Raw genomic sequence first — 20,765 nt, forward strand, 5'->3', positions numbered from 1 at the left:
TGTGTAAAACACTCGGGCTTAATAGTGTTTGTCAGTGGTGACTGGTGGCCCCTAAGGGAGATACGGCCCCTTGAAGGAAACTCAGGAAACAGTTTTTATTATTGAAAACGGTTTATTATTAAGTCACGAAATTTTGGGGTTATATTACTATTTGTATGCTTAATAATCGGTATAATATACGAATCAAAATTTGCTACAGGGGCGTAAGGAAATGGGCAAATTTTACAATTTTTTTTGTACGTAATTTTTTCTAGTTCCTGAACTGAAAATATGAAAATTTATCATATTTTGCATAAAAGAGGTACTCTTGTTAGCTTTTAGTAGCATGAGCCGTTTTCTAGTAAAATCCATTCCAATAATTCATTACCTGCTCAAAAATTCCTGCTGCAAAATAAATGTATCAAATTGTGCCATGAGAAAATTACTATTTGTAATACAGATGTGTCAACTATATGTCAATTACTGATTAGATTACCTACCTACTCAAAATTCCAATCTGAGAAATTTGAATTTAGGTACTGCTGTAATAAACAGAAGAAACTAAATTATTATAGGGCTACTAGTTCAGACACAGAGGAATCTGACAAGAGTACCTACCTTTTTTATGCAAAATATAATAAATTTTCATATTTGCGGTTCAGCAACTAGAAAAAATTGCGTACAAAAAAAAATTGTAAAATTTGCCCCATGGTCCCGCATTTTTTTACGCCCCTGTAGCAAATTTTGATTTATATATTATACCGATTATTAAGCATATAAATAGTTATACAACCCCAAAATTTCGTGATTTAATATTAAACAATTTTAAAGTTATGAAATAAAAACTGTTTCCGAGTTACCCCTTTAAGGGGCTGTCTCTCCCTTAGGGGCCGCCACTGACAAAAACTCTACTAAGGTTTTCATCATATTTCGACATACTCTCCAATTTTGAGTAAATAGTTTGGTTCGCGTAGTACAATTTTTTTTATTTTGGGTAAACCGTTTCGTTTTCGAGAAAAAATGCAAAAAATTGAGTGCAGGTCCAACTTTTATACACAAAAGGTGGCCTTGTATTAAAAAGTCCATAAGGAAATATTTCCAGTACTACAACTATTAATTTTCTTAAAATATACCTCTACACCTTTGTATGAATCAATAACTCCTACTTTATGGCTTTTATGTGTCTTATTTCTAAAGATAAATGATTCAAATATACACATCAATATTTATTTGAAACAATTCCGTTAGAGAAAAGTGTCTTTCCATGAATAGAAACATTCTATATGTATATGTAAAACTACAAAATATAACTAATTCCAGTTGATTGCCTGTGAGTCATTTGATTATGTCGAGGACGACCATTATTGATCTTCTAATTATTTATTTATGAAAGTTATTTTTATCGTTCGTATAATTGTACTTAGACAGAAAAGAAAATTAGGCGTGTTTTGTTGTCAGATTCTCTACTTATAAATAAAATGAATTGATAAAAAAGTTGTGGTAATAAATAACATATGGACAGAAGAAAAAACAGAATAACCCGAAAATCTTATTCCACTGTTTTTTATGTTTATAGCAGCTTCAAAGACGTTCTTCAAAATAGGAATTTAGGTTTGTTGTTCTCTACTTAATACTTAAAGTTTAAAGTATTTGTTGAAGAAAGTTAATAAAGTTAAATTGTAAAATTTAATAAAAAGAACAAATTTGACTGAAATTGGATGAAACTACAGGAAAAGATAACTGTTTTGGAGGTCAACAAATACCCGCAATCCGGACCCCCAGTTTCAAAATGGCAGCCTATTGCAAAATTATAAAGTCGAAAACGCGAGCGCGTATATCTTCTGACCAAGTCAAGATATCGAAATTCGGTAAAAAACTATTCGAAAGGTAATGGCATTATCACGAACCTGTGTAAATTTCAGATTTTTAAGTTGCAAAATAGTTTCAACTCTTTTTTCAATCATCAAAAAATGTATGTCTCTTTTAATGGTTTCAAGTCGAATACTTTTAATTCGGCATCAGGAGTACCTCATGGCTCTAACTTGGGGCCAATCCTTTTTATATTATTTGTAAATGACTTAAATATCCCTAACATTAAAGTCAAATCATCTTATGTTTGCTGACGACTTGAAATTGTTCTTGAATATGACTTGATCGTCTGTTATTGCAAGACCTTGTGGATCATGTTTATACAGGGTGGCCAAATGAAAACGAAACAGAGCCATTTTTAGGAACTGCGTCAAAATTATAGAAAAGCGCTCAGACCCGTCAATTTTAGATTAAAGGAGGACACAGTTCCTTTTTAACATCTGTTTTTCTGATGAATGCAGTTTTTTATTGAACGGGACGGTAAATCGTCAAATTGCCGCTATTGGTCCGATTCAAACCCAAGAGTTTTTCANAACCATAGATCACGGTTATAATAGAACACTTGATCTGTTCGGATCACGGTTCACCTTAAAGCTCCGTCAGAACCAATCCTACCCCCAGTAGTAAATAAAGATTGTTCTTTTACTCTCCTAGGAGTTTTATTTCATAAATGCAAAGAACCCACGCTTAGACCAGCACCTTCTTTTTATACTAAAGGGAAGTTCAGGTCTAACAACGTCAACTTTAGTTTATAAAATGTCACTTTTTTCAGCCATCGACTTTTTTTTTGTTTTGTTTGTTTTTGAGCTATGACGTCATCGGCAATTTTTTTAAATGGCAACCCTTATTTTTTTCCACGGATTTCGATAGATCACATTTTTCTGAGTACGAATATGTCAAAAACGTATGACCTTCAAGATGGAAGTTTTCGAGATAATAGACAGTTTAAGTTGATTGTAGATGATCATGATACTAATTTGAGCATGTGCTACGGTCAAATTCTACGTATACTTTATGTCCGATACATAACTTAAACTGTCTATTAGGTTCTAAAGGTTCAAGGATGTACCATATACAAGGTTTCGAGTGGGTCAAGTTTTTTAATAGCTCATCGAACATTTTAAGAGATTTTAGGAGCAATTTGTTTAATTTTTTAAGTAATAATCAACAATTTTAACAAATGAAAAAAGGTTTCTGTACAAATGATAAATAATTAAAGTAAACAAGAAAATCAGAGGAAATTTTCAAAGTGACTTCCATTCACTTCTTGGCAATATCCCGTTGCCACTGAAACTCCTGCAGAACCTTATGAAGAATATCGGGTTGAATGGCTCGAATTTCATTGCGAATTCTGTCCTTTAATTCTTCAATGGTATTTGGTCTATTGAAGTAGACTTTGCTCTTTAAATAGTCCCATAAAAAGTAGTCTAGGAGAGTGAGATCCGGAGATCTAGGGGGCCATTCGATAGTTCCTCTTCAACCAATCCAACGGTTAGCAAATATTGGGTTTATTCGTGAACGATCACTGCAAAATGAGGAGGTGGACCGTCTTGTTGGTACCATATTGTGTTATTGGGCAGATCAGGATCTACGTCATTTGGGTAAAGCACCACAAATGCAGGGACTAAATCGTCTTAAAAATTCAAAATATTTTTCATCTGTTAATGCGCCTTCAATGAAAAATGGACCCAAAATGCGGTTAGCAACAAGGCCAGCCCAAACGTTAACTTTTTGTGGAAACTGACTACGAGTTTCCATTTTCCAGTGTGGATTTTCAGGAGACCAATATCTACAGTTTTGCCGGTTTACTGTGCCGTCGAGATAAAAGGTAGCCTCATCAGAAAAACAATATTGCGTAAGAATCCGTCGTCATCAATTGCAACATGGTTTCACAAAACTGTAACCTACGGTCAGGATCATCTTCGTTTAATTGTTGGACCAAAACCACTTTATACGGATGCCATTTGTACAATTTCAAATATTTTAAGACGGAGCTTTGGGCTATTCCGTTGTTTGCCGCCACTTGGTGGGTGGGTAAATGGGGATTTTCTTGAACCTCTAGTAGAACATTTAATTTAACATCTTGTACTGGTGGACGACCCGTTCTAGGGCGATCTCTCGCATGACCCATTTCTAAAAACTTTTGCTCTATTTTACTAACCGTGGACTGTGTAATTGGTTCTCTGTTTGGATATTTGTTATTAAATAAACGGCAAACTTCTACTTGTGTGCGAGCTCTGTCCCCGTAACCGATCATCATCAAAATTTCGATTCTTTCCCTTTCACTCAAACGACGAACCATTTTCAAATAAAATGAATTCTGATAGAATAATGATTAATTAACTTAAAATAAAACACAAACTTGCGAGGACAAACTTCAAAATTCTGACAACTATCAAAACTGTAATTTTTCCAGCGCTTCCTTGATAAATGATTAGTATTTTGTCATCGCTTGTATAATGCATTCTTGAAACTTTTGAACCGAATATCTTGAAAACTTCCATTTTGAAGGTCATATGTTTTTGACATATTCTTACTCAGAAAAATGTGCTCTATCGAAATCCGTGGAAAAAAATATGGGTTGCCATTTAAAAAAATTGCCGATGACGTCAAAAACAAACAAAAAAAAAAAGTCGATGGCTGAAAAAAGTGACATTTTATAAATTAAAGTTGACATGTCCGAGGATTTCCTGTCAAAACCCACCAAATGATTTATCGAATTTATTTCAAACTTTACGAGCTCAGTGTATACCAGTTTTGAACTCTTCACTTCAGTAGTATTGCCGTAGGTGACGAATGATTCAGGTATTTTTAATATGCTAACATTACAGACATGGAGTATAGGTGAAATATAAGGTAAAAAAAAACCTTCAATATGGCCAAACTGGCAAAGGCAACCTACAATTTTATAGATACTATGTGAGCATGATCTCAAGCCAACTAGGCAAACCGATTTTTAATACGATATTGCGGGATACATCTACACTGGAGGTCAGCATTCACTTATAGGTACCTTCAATAACATAATACTTTGAATTGGGGGTCATATTTATACAGAGGCTTCCTTTGACCTTTAGAAACACGAATCGTTAGTTTATTTTTTTAAATTCCGTCGTAAAAACTTATTTTATTTTAACATTTTTTTTTTAGTAATTTTCGTACCCCACCACTGGACAAGCTAGTCCTCAAATAACGGCGCGCTTAAGTCACTTACAATTCCACACCATTTGCCACGAGTTACTTTTGTTAAGTGGGTGTTCGCCACTCAAACAGTATTTAGCAAGTAACCTAGGAAAAAATCGAGCAGTAATCAGGAAATGAAATGAAAATAAATGAAGTACATAAAAATAAATAGTCTGTTGATGGCTTCCAGTGGTGAAAAACATTCAAATTCAGAGTTAGAAGTACTGTGTCCAAATGTGGAACAACAACTGATCACCTTCGCTTCGTCATCGTTGACCCGCACTATCTCCTTTCACTTGCACTGTAAATTGCCTACAATTCACCTATTTGTAATACATGAGTATTACAGTGGTGGCATACATAAGTATTAACGTGCATTTTAAAAAACTAATTATAACTCGACTACTTATTTGATTAAAAAAATTCAGGTTTGTATTCAGGGGAACATATACTATGACTCATAAAAAACTGACCCTCCACTTAAAGTTACACCCTGTAGGTAGCAAACAGTTATAATCATTTGTCAGCTCAACCATCCGACACATATCAGTTTCAAACTTATTAGTTCTCATCAGTATGCCATAGGTGAGCCTACTGATGATCATAATTATTAATGTTTTTAACTACAGACATGGAGTGAATAGTATAGGTGAGATATATTTGCTTCTTGATTCATGTCATCATTTAATTATTAATTGGGATACATAATTACATTAAAGCGTACCAGTTTATGTAAAATTTTAAAAAGACGTAATAATAACAATTAAAAAATCATTCACTTTATGGATAGACAAAAAATTTTTACAATAAACTAATGCACTTTTATTTAATAACATACAGACGTGATTAAAAAAAAAACACTAAACTTATATTTGAATAAAAACTATCTTGACGTCATTGCTGAAGTATAAATCTGTAATTAAAAAAAGAAAAAATAATAATTTTATAGAAATACAACCATAATGAAATACAATGATCTCTACTTACAAATTTCAAGGAAACCTTCAACACAGCTATACTGGTACAGGGTGAATTCGGCAAATACACTGGAAAAATATTTTATCACGTAGTCAATCGTTTGACACCTAATTACATTTTATCATCATTGGCGTTTTTCCGTTCTCGTTTACCTCACTGGCATATTCGACCTAAATTTCTTTTTATAACCTGCAATAAAAGTTTTGCATACTTTTGAAAGAAATCAAAATCGAATCACTCTTAAAAACAGTAGACTCTACCTAAAATAAAACGAACAAGTTATTTAAGAAATCAGCCAGTGATTGACTTCTTAGGTCACTTGACTATTTGTCTGTGGGATATTTGCCTAAACCATCTATAGAAACGATATGATTTATAATACTTGCCATTATCTAAAGTGTGTGAGACAGCTTCAACCATCCATATGTAGAGGGTGTTTTAGTCGACGCTGTCAGATAAAATGACATACTTTGCACAAGTCATGTTTGTAAAGAAAAATTAACTTGTGTTAGTATACTTTAATGTCACTATACAGGGTGACTCAGAACTTATCCAAAGAAAAATTTATTAATGTAGACTTAAAAATACAATTTTGTAAAAAAAAAACAAAAAGGGCAGTTCGAAAATGATTTAAACACTTCTGCATAGCACTGAAAACTGGTCCACTGTAAAATCTGACCTTGAGTAAGATAAAGCATGCAGTCAGCGACCAGTACGGCCGCAAAGTGTAATAAAAAATAGAAAGAAATAAGTAAAATTTTATAACGCCTATTTTATATCGGCAAATTCAACTGCTTTTACAACTATTGTTAATATTAATTACTAAAATTAATTCCTGATTTTAATTAATAAAATAATTTGACATACCTGATGTTACAACTGTTCAAAATTTTCCACCGACTGTAAACACATTTGGGTTCGTCTTACCCAGATTCTATGAACTAACACAAATATTGTCTTGCTTCACCATAAAAATAATATTCGTCAATCCCCAGTTGCTATACATGTAAACATTTTTGACACTTGAAAAACTAATGTAAACACTCGCAAAAACATAAAACATCGGATTTCAATATTCAGAATCGGAATCGCCTGAGGCCACGTGGAGAAAGAATGCATTGCGCACAGCGTACAACGCGAATGATGCTAGAGACTACAGTATCCATCAATGTAAAGGTGAAAATAAGGCTTTTTTCTGGGAAACTGGATTTTGCAATTTTTTTATGATATTGACGCATGACGCATCTATTCCCAAATTATTTTAGATAAGTTGTGAATCACCCTGTATACATAATATGTATATAGAATGAATGCTCCAAAATTTAAAGAAACGGCAAAATCTCTCAACTATAAATACTCAAAAGTGAAATACATTGGAAAATATAAAAATAATTTTTTTGTATTTTTCAAATAAGATTATTTTAAGAAAAAGTAGGTATAAATAAGAAAAAAAGGAACAAAGTGCAACAAAATAATATATTTAACATTTTCTACATATAAAATAAAATTATACAAGAATTAGTAACGTGGTTAACAATATGTAATAATCTACACAAAGTTGCAAGAAATTCAATAAATACATAAATACGATTATGTTTTCAAATGATGTTTAAAAAATAATTTTATTCCATACTTAACTCGTTCCATTTAAGCATCGTGTAAATGAAAATATCTACGCGAATAATTAAATTATATGCTATTTAAACAAAACCTAATCCATGTCATTGGATTTTTTTAAATAGCCTTACAATAAAATTGTAGAAAAGTTGTATATAAAATATAAATAATCTTTCAATAAAAATAACAAACAAAACAGTCTTCTAGGCATTGAATTAAAAAATATAACAATTCGTCTACAATCAACCGAAACAAAACATAACACATTTTTTTTAACAAACTAACTAAAGAACAAAAAACAACTAAAAAAACGAAACACATTAATTATTTAATACGAATAAGTTGACTGCAGACGAATTGCACTTTAAAAGTAAAACAAAAATTGTTATTTCTGTCCACGCAAAGGCATCTTTTAGTAATAAAATGGGTTTTGAAAAAAGGTATCCCCTGCCCCCATATTTCTCATATTATGTACATGCGGGTACCTGCCAAAACGACTTTGAATATTTCCTCTAGGGGTATTGATTTCTCTAAAAGGCATTACTCCTCTTAAATGGGAATATCCTAAGAAAAATAAATTCAGACTCAAAATAGTTTGACTATTTTTCCTTAGAGCACTAATTTTACTAGAATAAACAAATATACTATAATCTATTAACACTGCCAATGACAATGATTAACATAGTGTTCCCGTTTTCGTAACACATTTTTGAATGAATACTAAAATGATTTCTGACGAAATTAAGAAAATTATTTGCACATGGTAATTATTATGCATGAAAAACTCATCTATATGAGCATTTGTTAATAAGAGAATCTTCACCAAGTAAACTGAATCCATTCAATACCTTTGGTGGCAAATACAGTGCCTTCATAAATGATTACAAGCCACCTGACCAGTAATTTTTTTCCTTCATGTTGGCAATTAAATTTTGGTAAAATTAAAAATTACTAAATTATATTTAAAACACAACATTCGGTTTTACACGCTAGTGATTGGCGTAATTTTTCACGAGATTTTCCTCAACCAATCAGTAATCGCATTATCTCGAGTGTAGACGTAATGGTTTGTCATTATTCATTGTAAATTAATCAAATTGGTGATGCCAAGATTTAGGGACTTTTTGTTATCAGTACTACACTATTGGGTGCCTAAGCTCGTCCGTCACGTGATTGTAAACATTTATGAAGTTTCTGTATCATTGGAGTTACAAAAAGCTTGACATCATTATATTAATCATTGTTGCTGTTAATTACAATAATTCATAAAAATACAATTTATGAGTAAACTCAATAAATATATATATATACATTGAGGAAAATTAAACACTTTATACTTATTGTTCTTTCAAAGAAAATTTTAAATCGATAAAAATGAAATATAAAAACTACCATTATTTTTTGAATAAAGGTAATATGAAATTCTATGTAGAGCATAGGAAGCATCAGTGAAGTTAGTTTAAAAATACACATTTTCTTACAGTTTAATTTTACACAGTAATTTAACAAATTGATAAGTGATAACCCTAAAAATACTGTCTCTTTGAACAGATCTGTTGCCATGTTGTGACTTTTACATCTTTCTATTAAGTTTTGCACCTGTGGAGAAAGTATTTTTTAATTTAAACAACCTAATTCAAATTTAACATTATTTAGACACTGTTCAAAGGGATAGCAACTGTCCATATTTTTTAAGTTAATGTAAAAACCAGTGTTCAAGCTCAAAAAATACTATGTGTAAAATTAATTTTTTTTTTATCATAGATTTTTATTATTAAAATATATATTTCTTGATCACTAATAATGATGACCAAATAAAAAAATAACTAATAGGTAATCGAAACAGTGTCTAAAATTATTAGCAAAAAAACTTTGGGTCATTCTATTCTCAAAAATAATAGCACAAGCTCCTATGATACTTATTTGCTGAGTACAAATTGAGTTATGTAACAAAGTTATTTATTTGTGTTAATATTTCAGTTAAGTGATTTTTTTTTCAAATTTGATACAGTTTTGACACCATTTAAATCTTTTGTAGTATAAACAGAGGATTTGAATTAAAAATATATATATGGTTCATATAATTATTATTGTAAGCAAATCTTTCAAATGGTCTTGATTATCTTACATTGATTACTTTACAAAATATATAAATTAAAAATAATTTACAGGGATTTCATAGAAAACCTGGTTGCAAACAATTTGGAACAAAAGATGAGTAATCTTTTGAAAAATCAGAGATAAAACAGCATGATCAATTTTCTATTTAACTATTTGTTTGCCTAAGTCTATAGACACCAAATCCACTTTACTTCGAGACTTCTCGCATGCTAGTTTCTTATCTGACGTATGCCAAAGATAATTTTTTATGATCTAGGTCGTTTATGCAACACATATGTAGAAACAAACAAACCTGACCTAACCTAATACAACATAAACTTCATTTTGTTTTCCAATAAAAATCAACAACAAAGCAAAATAGACTCTGTGCCTTTAGACATTATTATATTGTGGGAAACAACTACTCTGCGGACTACAGCCCCGATCATTTGTCAGGAGAATCACTAGACATATACCAGTTTCGAACTTGACAGTTCTCATCAGTATGCCCTATGTAAGATAATTCATGACTATCTACTGACATGTTTTGAGTGAGGGTGAATTATAACTTACAAAGCATTACTGGGACAATTTTCCAATCAATAAGAGCCATTCAGAGCTTTAGAATCTTGATTTTTTTTTCACATTTTTTATCAATTATAAGTATCAAATATGAAATAAATTGCTTAATCGAAAAAAATTATGGAAAATGATAATTAAAATAAAATAACTTTGAAGTTATGTAACTCATAATGTTGAGTTTTTTAAAAAGTTATTTTTGACCATTATTTGTACGAGTAGAAATTTTTCTAATTTTTTTGCTCATAGTTTTCGGACAAATTTTAAGAGAGATTAACTATAAACCGATTATCCGCAAGCTACTTGGCTGTCACCCTATACACCAGGTGGTCCATAGACAAGTTGGATTGGATCATTTTGACAACTATTCACTAATTTTCCACAGCAAGGCCGAAACGTATTAATTTTGGTTACCAAGGTTTATTTTTTAGAAATTTCTCACTTTTATGTTACATCAACATCTAAAATGATGTCATTTGTCCCTTGTCGCCATTTAAGTTCCCTTTTTTACTTACAGAGCTTTATAGCCAGTTCCAGATGATGTGGTCACTTGTCCATTATAAACATATCAAATATTTGCACTGTTTGGTTAAAATCTATAGTGTGAAGTGTAATACATGAGCAGATGGTAAATATTTGCACTAATATTCCCTCATGTTCTATGCAAAGTGTGTATTCTTACTAATTGTCCGCATGCCAAACGTTTGTGTATAATTGCCACTATTTTTACGAACGTAGAAAAACTACAAATTCCAGTTTGTGAAAATAAACCGAACTATATTTTGTTGGTACACCGTTTATATAGTTTCAGCAAATGTATCTCTAAGCAACGTCCACATAATAAGGCATTTATTTACATTTCACAAATATTTGGTAAGTGACCGCATCATCTGGAGCTGGCTTAAGCATAACAGAAAATAATATATATTTGTAAAAAAATATATTCTTCAAACAAAATTTTCATAATTATTTTAAATAATAAAATTAAATATTTACATAATAAAAAATTAAAATACCACTGAATCAGTGTTTAATAAACAAATTTTGAGGATTCTTAGAATTTTGAACAATAACTTGAATTATAAAGATTTAAATGCTTTGTGATTGGTCATTAGCCTAGTATGTAGTTGGTTGTCAACAAATTATTAATAACAACCCTACAATAATGAATTCTCTAAATAATTTTAATACTTTTAAATCATAATATTTATCACAACCAATATCTTCTACTTAACATGCTCTTCACAAAAAAAACTTATTACACTTTCGATGGCCAATTCTCTATCCAAGAACACCGAGTCGTAAGTGAAAAATATTAAAGTGCCTACAATAGAATGGAATTGTTAGTTAAGAGGTTGATCTTTAAATCAATGTTAGGCACCCTCACCAAGGGTATGATAGGATGGAATAAAGTTCCTGGAGCCAATACGTTTCAGAATATGCTGTCCCCAACTCCCATACAGGTTGCCAACTACTGATCTAAGTCTTACAATTAGAAAGAGAGGTATTATTATTATTATTATCATTATTATTACAAAGGGATTACACTCATTTGAATTTGATTATATGCCTTACACCGATAAAGAGAGATCTGTAATATCACAGATACCACGAAAGAACAATCGATTGTGGATTCATATGCATTGGAGTATCGCTAGTTATAAAAAAATCTGAGGGTGATACTATGACAATTTTCAAAATTCTATTTATCCTCCAAATTTGTTTAATCAACTTGAATCACATTCAATAAGTGTTTGAAAATCATAACCTACACATTTCAAATAATAATGCAATTTGTAGTTTTGTTTTACTGACTTTTCACTTTTTGCGCCGAAGAGGACATTTTCTGGGTGATTCTTAATAAAGTGCAAACAATTTAAGAAGTATTTCTATCAATAAAAATAATGGTGCAAGTCCCTATGATACTTTTTCGAAAACTCGATATTAACGGACATAACCTCCATGTTATTTTGTCAATTTTTTTCATATTCGATATAATTATTACTGATAACATGAAGACAAAAAATCCTGTTGACTAAAAAATTGATAACTGTTATTTGCAGTTTTTCAAAACGAAACAGTAATAGTAGCCCATGAAAAAATTTTCAAAAATGTTCTTTTGTTCCAAGTTGGTACTAGCCGTTTCCAAGAAAAAAATCATTTAGTGTTTTTGGAGCAACCCTTAAAAATAGGTAAGTTTATATGTTGCATTATAAATGAAGCTGGACAGCAGAACATAAATAATATATTATGCAACAAGCACAAAATAAGGATTATTTTGCTGCCAAAGTTTGTAATTATTATAGGTGTTCCTTGCATACTATACTTTCTCTACAACCCACTGCTGGTTCTACAAACATTGGTGCAAAGCAACTCATCTATTCATTAACTGACTTCAATTCAAGTTCAATTCCCTGATAGTGGCTGCCGTGGATTTCCAGCCACGTTCCTTTTTGGTAATTAATGGAAAAGCATAGATTATCAACATTTGAAGGTCTTTTAACATACCTTTTGTAAATTTTTTGAAAACTTCAAAAATTTCTAAAATTTTCTGAATTATTTTTTATACTGTTAGTATTATTATATATAATTATTATTATTATATTAGTATTATTATTATTTCTAATTTAGCCGTCAACTTTCTAAAAAACTATAAATTACCCTTTTTTCCTGTTTTTTAAAATTTGTGTAAAAGATAAAAAAAAATTGTTATAGGAAATTTATTCCAGTTTTCGAAACTGTCCTTCAATTCTCTGTACGCTTTTTTTTTTTTGTCGCCGAGACATCGATGATTGAAGACAAAAGGATCCTTTTCCATTAAAAGTCCGATCTTTCGAAGAAAAATGGGCATATTGAAATTTAAAAAAAGGTAACTGAAGCTGAATAAACAAGCTATCTGGTTCATGCAATGCCTTAGCTGAAAAATTTTTTTCAAGTCCGTGGACGGATTTTTTTGTCGTGCTATTTCTTAGAAATGCATGATAACCGTAGCTCCTAAAAAATTTCGACCGAAAGATCTAAAAACTAGAATCTTAGAGCTTCAAAATGCTTTACCTAAATACAGTCTGTCAAAAATCACAGAAAAATTTCGGAAATTCTTTTGACTTTAATTTTTTACATTAGTTTATAATAAATTTAATGTTAATTTTCCTGCTTCTGTTATGTTTGGATGTGTCCATTTTAAGACAATACCCCTATCATTCTCCACATTAATTAGCAAATTTATTGGAAATTATTACGAAATTACCCATAATGTAAAAAATGTTGACAGAAACTGATGATATTTTATTATTCCGGCCTCGGATAATTCTCTAAGCTGTCTTAATTTTTGTGGTATACAACATCAGACCAAACTCAAAATATATTTTATTGCATTTGTTGCCTAGCAGTCAATGTAAAATAAAATTCTGTATAAAGTGGAGCTGTTTACGATTGAATTAGCATTTTTCGAGGTTGTCGTAGGTAAACAAAATTATGTTTTATGCAATCATTGTAAGTATTAAAATTACGTAAGCATATTTGAATAAAGAATGAAAAAACCTTTCAAACGAGGTATCACAAACCCCTACTTCTCATTAAAAAATTTAGGGGTTGCAACTGCCACTCGAAGGGGGTTGAATTTAGGGATGAAATTTTTACGTTGTAGGATAGCATTTTAGAATCCAAAATCGACGGGTCCAGGATTTTTTATAAATATGAACTATAATTGAGATACTGAATTTTTCCATTTGGCTGTTCCACACTGTATACAGGGTGATTTATTAACAATGGGAAATCCGAAAGCTGAAGATATATATGGTAAAAAGTTATTAACTAAATTTTCGGTAAAATTGGTCGTAAGTAGTGCCATCTATGAGCAACGCTCAAATTGCATCACGCATCTTATTCGTCGTTTAAAAAAATATAGTTTTACAAATTTTCAAGTTCCTACCTACATATTTTCAGAATAATCTTAAAATTTAACTTTGAACACTGTATTTCCAAAACTATCAATTTTTGGATAAGGCAAGTTTGTGCGATTTCACGTGTAGTATCTTCAGCTTTTGGATTTTCCATTGTTAATAAATCACCCTGTATATACAAATATATAAAAACAAGATTTCAAAAAAGTGTCACTGGGCTCGTATGATTATTTTTATAGAATCACATAAAATTTTGCACTTTATTTGGAATTGCCCTGTATACAGGACAATGGCTAAAAAAAAGGCATGTCTGAACAAAGGAGGATGTTTGATAGCCTCACAACCAAAATTGGTAATTTCGGTGCTTGTGTGAAATTAGTATTTTTTTTTTGGACCACCCGTAGCCTATTATGCACTAACAAAAATAATTACATTCTTATAAACAGGGATTGGAAACAGTTGTATTTATTCCCAGTTTCATTCACCTTGCAAAAAATCAAAATGAAGGGTTTGATCAAGATAATTGAGTCGAAATACTATAAACATTCTCATGGAGAAAAAAAAAATGAATCAGTCACACAATTGCATTGGCTGAATCTTTTTGGCATTTTGGGGGTAATTTACTGTAATAGGGGAGCCCACGATGCTAAACGAGAATTTACTCGAGCGTCGTGGGGACCTATTGCATTTTGAAGATTAGATGGTAGAAAGAAAAAAAGGTTATATGATGTAATACCCTTTCACCAATGGGGGGAGCGTCTAAAGGCTTTCAAAAATGTAAAAAGAAACAGTCACACGGAAATACTTGAGCGCATCAGTGATTGATAGTGTATATGCCCTACGTGTCTCCGGTGACGGAGATATGTTAATCTGCTGATTTGGATGGTGGGGGGGCCTTACGGAAAGGTTAAAAATGGAGAAAAAAATAAATTTACTCAAGCGCGTCAGACATTCAGAGATGTTAAGTGAACCCGAACGAAGCTTCCATTCAAAAGACTGATGATTCGGATGTGACGCAAATTCATGGCAGCTTTTTGAAAATGCAAAAAAAATCACCATTTTGAAATACTCGAGCATGTCAGATTTTCATATAGACAGTTCAGCTTGATGCCCTGGTCATGCTGATCCATAATCTGACGATTATTTGCAGGGGTTTTCTTAATCTGACGGTTTGAAAAAAAATTTTTTTTCATTATTTTTTTTTAATCACTGAATGTGACAAATAAAATGCACAAAAAATAGCATGCAGATAAAAACAAATAACAAATTTTGATGAAATTTGTAAAAAAAAGTTTATTTCGACAATCTCTTTCTCTGATAAAATTACAAATGATAGACGTAAAAAAAAATTTATGGTGGAGGTTAAAAAAAAAACTATATATTTAAAGTTTTTTTATCGGTTTCTTGATGGGTAATAACTTTACAAAATTAAGATTCCACGTCATAAAACCCCTGTGTACCAAATTTAGTGATTCAGAGATATTAAAAAAAGATTATTCTTAGGAGCGGACTTCAGGGGGCTCTAATTTCGAAAGAGGCACTTGGCAAAAATAAAAAATACGGGTCCCCTAAATTTGTCTTAATAATTTGTGACCAAGTTTTGTTGCATTAATTTCGGGACACCCTGTACATGCAATACTACCATAGTGCCATAGTTGTGATGGCATGATGGCTGGCGTGTGGGGATGGTGCGAGAGAGTCACAGATAGAGAAAGAGCGAAAGGGAGTGAGAGGCGCGAAGTGGGGAATACATATTTCCCTGCAGCTGCTCGCGCTAAACTTTATTAACGATTTTTGTTACTTCGGCTTGTGGAAATCGGCAGATTATATGTTTCTCGTTATCCTTGTATTTCCTTCAAAATAAAAAAAATTCGATTGCGCTCGAGAATGTCGAGGTGACGTTTTTTTTCTTGCAACTTTGTGACCTTCCGACTGCCTTAAGTCTCGCTCAAATCGTCAGATTATTGAAATGCACACTTTTTAGCATGTAATTAACCCATCATACCTTAATCTGACGTGCTCGAGTATTTCCAACTATCGATTTTTTTTACTATTCTGGTTGGCTGCCCTACCCACGCAGATTTATATAGAGGACTTAGATATGGTGGAGGTATCCCCCCATATGTTAATCTGCCGCGCTTTAGTAAATCCCAAAATCCCCTCTTGGGCTCCCCTACTATTGTAAAATTTATTTAGTGTGGCAAAAATTCAATGAAAAAAATGTGAGATTTTATATTAAATTCATAATTGTTATGTGCAATTCATTAATTTTATTAGCAACATGATATTATGTGAATTGATATTTTGTGATAACTATAAACAAAAATATTTGTTTAGCAGATTAAACGAAACCCTTAAATATGGATTTAATTAGTGTCTCCTTACACCTTACGTAAACTCAATTGTGGAGCATACAATGTGTATATACATAAAACTTATTCATTTAAATATCGTGATCTGCGCACAAGATAAACCTATTATACAAAGTAGTAGAACATCAAACATTAGTAGCGCTAATTACAGATTCATTAAAATACACGTCTTATTATTAATATCTTCTTCTCTTACCCCTGTTAAAAGCCATTGAATTCCAACAATCTAAGTACTGCGCTTTTTGCCTGCCGTGGTCTTCTGCCACCCTAACGCTTAACGGTAGCATCGCGTTTTGCAACAGCTTTCCATCTAAATTAGCAATGGCTGCCTGTGCTTCTTCCCCTTTCGAAAATCTAAAACAAAAGTAACTTTATTCGAAGCAGACAAAAATGTAACTATAGTAATTACCTGACGAACGCAACACCTCTTGGAAGACCGGTAATTTTGTCTTTTAGTACAGTGCGTTGTACGATTTCTCCAAAATCCTTAAATAAATTGTCAACATCCTGTTCTGTAACATCCTTTGGCAAATTTGTAATGTACAAATTAGAATCTTTCATGTCAGTTCCCGGGGGTCGGGAGTATGATACTTTTAAACGTTTGTTTCTAAAACAATGTCAAATTAAAGATGACAATTACTATTACTAAGTTTTAATACCTAAAGTTAAATCCGTTTAATACTTCAATGGCCTTTGCGGCCTCTTCCACAGTAGAGTATTTAACAAAACCAAATCCAAAGCTGTAACCAGTTTTGAAATCCCTCATAATTTTAATACTCTCTACTCTCCCGATTGGCGTGAAAATTTGAGCTAAATCATCTTCGGTAGCAAATTGAGGTATGTAATTTACAATTAGTTTTGTTTTATCACAATGGAAATGATTGCTATCTCCTGCTCCATTGTTTACATCCATGCCTCGGTCACTAACACCGGATTCTTCCTCATTGTAGTTTGTGGAAGCCGCAAACTGTAAATATGACATAATTTCAAATGTTAGTTTCTAAGTAAAACGAAATGTAGTACTCACTGGAAAATTTCCCAACTGTGAACCGAACATTCTGTAAAAAGAAATATATATGGATATTATTTAATATATTTCAGTTTCCAAATAGTATACAATATCAACTGCTTCAAATTTTCATAAGAAAAAGTAAGCTAGTGAATTATCATAACCACACAAACATGTCAACTTTTTGCAATACATTAAATGAACGAGGTTAAATTAGCCGGTAATTTAAATAACTGGTATATTAGAAACCACACACAAGAAATCGGATTCTAATTTTACTTTTTGGTAATATAATACGCAATTTTAATGTGACATTACCTTTACTGTAAAGAATGAAGTGAAAACAAAACAGAAGAAAACTAAACGCTAAAATAGGCAAACCAACAAACTTGATCCAGTTTGAAAATAAAAAAACGCATGCTCAAAGAATATTAAAATACGCATGCTTACTTCAATTTTGGGAAGCTGAGCAGGAGTGTGTTCAGTAAGTCACGTTTACTAGTTAAACCTTACAGCATATACAACGTGGGGGAAGCACGTTAGCACGCTTACGACGAGAGTGTAGTAGACGAGCGACAGAGAGAGAAAGAGATAGTTTGGGTACTTATCGTTCTGTCTCGTGCAGGCTACCGCAACTTTTTCCCCAAGGATATATAAATATCCTTCCCAACGAGTAAAGAGAGAGAGAACGAGTACCCAAACCCTCGGCTTCTATTCATCTACGATTAATAGAAGCCGAGATATTGCAAAATTTACAGCGCGCATCAATTTAAATTTTGGAATGAACTTCTCTTGCGCGCGCGACCGCTTGGATGAGCTTCCGCCAGCACCACGCCGCCGGCCGCCGGACAGTTTACTTAGCGAGTATCTTCTCTTTAAAGGGCTCGTGAGTCGTTAATTTTCCACATTTTTCAATGCAATTCATGGGAAATCGTAGTTTACGTCGTAAACTGTATTTTGCGAAAAATTCAAGTCTTAATATTTATAAACAATTGAGCTACGATTTAAAAAAAATCTTATCTTGGCTCCTGTTGGTCGTAGAGGATACTTTTTTATTTTAAAACTGTATTTTTTTGCCAGCTGTCCCTTGCATCTATTTTCGGTGAGATAGCATAAATAGCAACAATGTTATTCAAATTGTTTATAAGCGAAAAACGCACGGTTTTTTAATGCACAATTTGAGAATGTTAATGTCAAAAAAACGGTGATATTTTTTAATAGGTCGCTTAATTGCGTCTTTAAGATTACAATGACGCTTTCAGAATCATGTTTGATTGAAAATTAACGTCTGTACAGAGGCTTAAAGTTCATAACTTTTGGAGCCTCCGCTATAAACAAATAGAATTGTGCGAAAACTATTGCACCTACAGCGCTCACTTTTGGCACACTTTTGAAGTATGACAAAACCTCAACTTGTCATAGGTTTTATAAAATTTTAACAATAAATGCGATATTTATAAACACATTAAAAAATGGGCACTTTTCTTGTTTTTTGCAATAACTTTTTTGTTTATTAACCGATTTTAATTTAACAAGTTTCATTTTGTAGATAATTTTACTCCCTATAAGCTATCTGTGTGTCACTTTTTCGAATTTCTTTTTTATTTTCGCTAATTTTCCTGGTGTAATACCATATTACTTTTAAAAGAGATTTATAGATTTAAAATTAAATTAGGTAATTATTACACTGCTAATTGCGCTTATGCATGGTGAATTTCAAATTAAAGTAATAGCTTTGTTCCAAGTGCATTAGAATTAGTTTCCAACAGTCCGACGCAATCGCATTTGATTCAAAACAATGAATTTTGAACCTTATGTGAGCATTATATCCATATGCGCATGCGTCTAACTGTTGGAAACTGTTTTGGATTCTACTAGGAACAAAGCTAATATGTAATGTATGTATATGTTGTACAGTTGTATACGATGACCACTTAGAAGAGCTTCTTATCTTACTTCTTATTGGAGGTAGGTAGGCAATATTTTGTAGCAGCAGCGAAAACACCTGATTTACCAACTAGTTAATCACAGATTAAGGTTATTTATAATTAAGATTAAGGTTATTTTAAACTCTAAAAATGTTACAACTGTAATGTTCAGAAATATCTACTCATGCAGAAATCATTTTAATATGATTAATAATTGAAATAACTAATATTGAGTTAGACTATGGAAATCAAATTATAATACGCCTCAGAAATACCAATGGACAACTCTAGGTCAAAGTTTGTAGGTAAACTACTTCTTTAGCGACTTTGGGATGCCGCTATTTTAAAGTCATAGATACGGGTGGGGGGNGGGGGGGGGGGGGTCGACGCTGAATCCGAATCCGAGTTCAAAAAAAATTCGTATACCCCTTAAATTTTTGTGTAGAGCCAAAAACATCCCTTAAATAGGGGTAAAGTTATGAAAATCAATATCATTACGGAAACGAGTATAAATGGGCACGTTGCAACACTCGTGCTCTAATTTAGTATTGCCAAGGGCTGCCCCGAAGGGGTTCGTACCCCTTCTACTTCTATATCCTTCCGGATATAGATCTGCGTCATGAAAGCTTCTAGCTTACCAGCTCTTGAGAATGCAATGGAAACATGGTGGAAGGTGAACACAGCCAAAGAACAAACCATCTAGAGGGGTGAATTACCCTCTGCTGGACGGGGTGGAGAAATACGTGGGATAGCAAATTTTTCTTGTTTTTAATGCGTAATAGTCGCAGTGCACTGAGCAGAACAGCCCGCAACTACTTTGCCCGTACCCGTTTAACGATGAATCGAAACGATGAAGACTGAAGAGGTACTTTTATTTGCAGCAATGTATGAGAATGAAGAAAGAGCATGTTCAGCAGCGTTCCTATTTCATACCAAATTTTATTTTTCATCCTGTTGTTTTTATACTCCGGATGCGATAAATCGTATAAAATCCTGTGTTTCTTAATATTTTCTATTAATTGTTCCGTTACGCATTCCATATTTACAAAACAACCAACTATTAGCACAGTGTTCCTTGAGATCACGCGACCAAACTCGACATGTTACAACCTTAGAGCATAGGCACAGAGTAAGTAATATATTTAATCTGTGGCATAGGTATACTACTGGCACAGTATATCATGGCGTGTTACTTATCTCTTATGGACACAGTTCGCCATTATTCCATGGCTAGAAATTGGCCTCAATG

The 20,765-nt window shown here is 32.2% G+C and overlaps 1 protein-coding gene across 2 annotated transcripts; it reads right to left on the reverse strand.

Moving 5' to 3' along the window:
• Window positions 1-7,471: 7,471 nt before the first annotated feature.
• Window positions 7,472-17,980, reverse strand: LOC108915516 (sex-lethal homolog). 2 transcript variants are annotated; one of them, XM_018721570.1, is made up of 6 exons: window positions 17,907-17,980; window positions 17,607-17,637; window positions 17,239-17,546; window positions 16,989-17,186; window positions 16,776-16,933; window positions 7,472-8,190 (listed from the first exon to the last, which is right to left on the reverse strand). In XM_018721570.1, the coding sequence occupies exons 2-6, from the start codon at window positions 17,634-17,636 to the stop codon at window positions 8,039-8,041; spliced, it is 846 nt and encodes a 281-aa protein (XP_018577086.1). In that variant the 5' UTR covers window position 17,637; window positions 17,907-17,980; the 3' UTR covers window positions 7,472-8,038. The 2 variants fall into 2 exon arrangements, with proteins under 2 accessions (XP_018577086.1, XP_018577087.1); XM_018721571.1 differs by having other exon boundaries at window positions 8,069-9,225.
• Between the last annotated feature and the right edge of the window lie 2,785 nt (window positions 17,981-20,765).

This window comes from Anoplophora glabripennis, unplaced genomic scaffold, assembly GCF_000390285.2.
Source record: "Anoplophora glabripennis isolate ALB-LARVAE unplaced genomic scaffold, Agla_2.0 scaffold1744, whole genome shotgun sequence".
Classification (NCBI taxonomy): Eukaryota; Metazoa; Arthropoda; class Insecta; order Coleoptera; family Cerambycidae; genus Anoplophora; species Anoplophora glabripennis.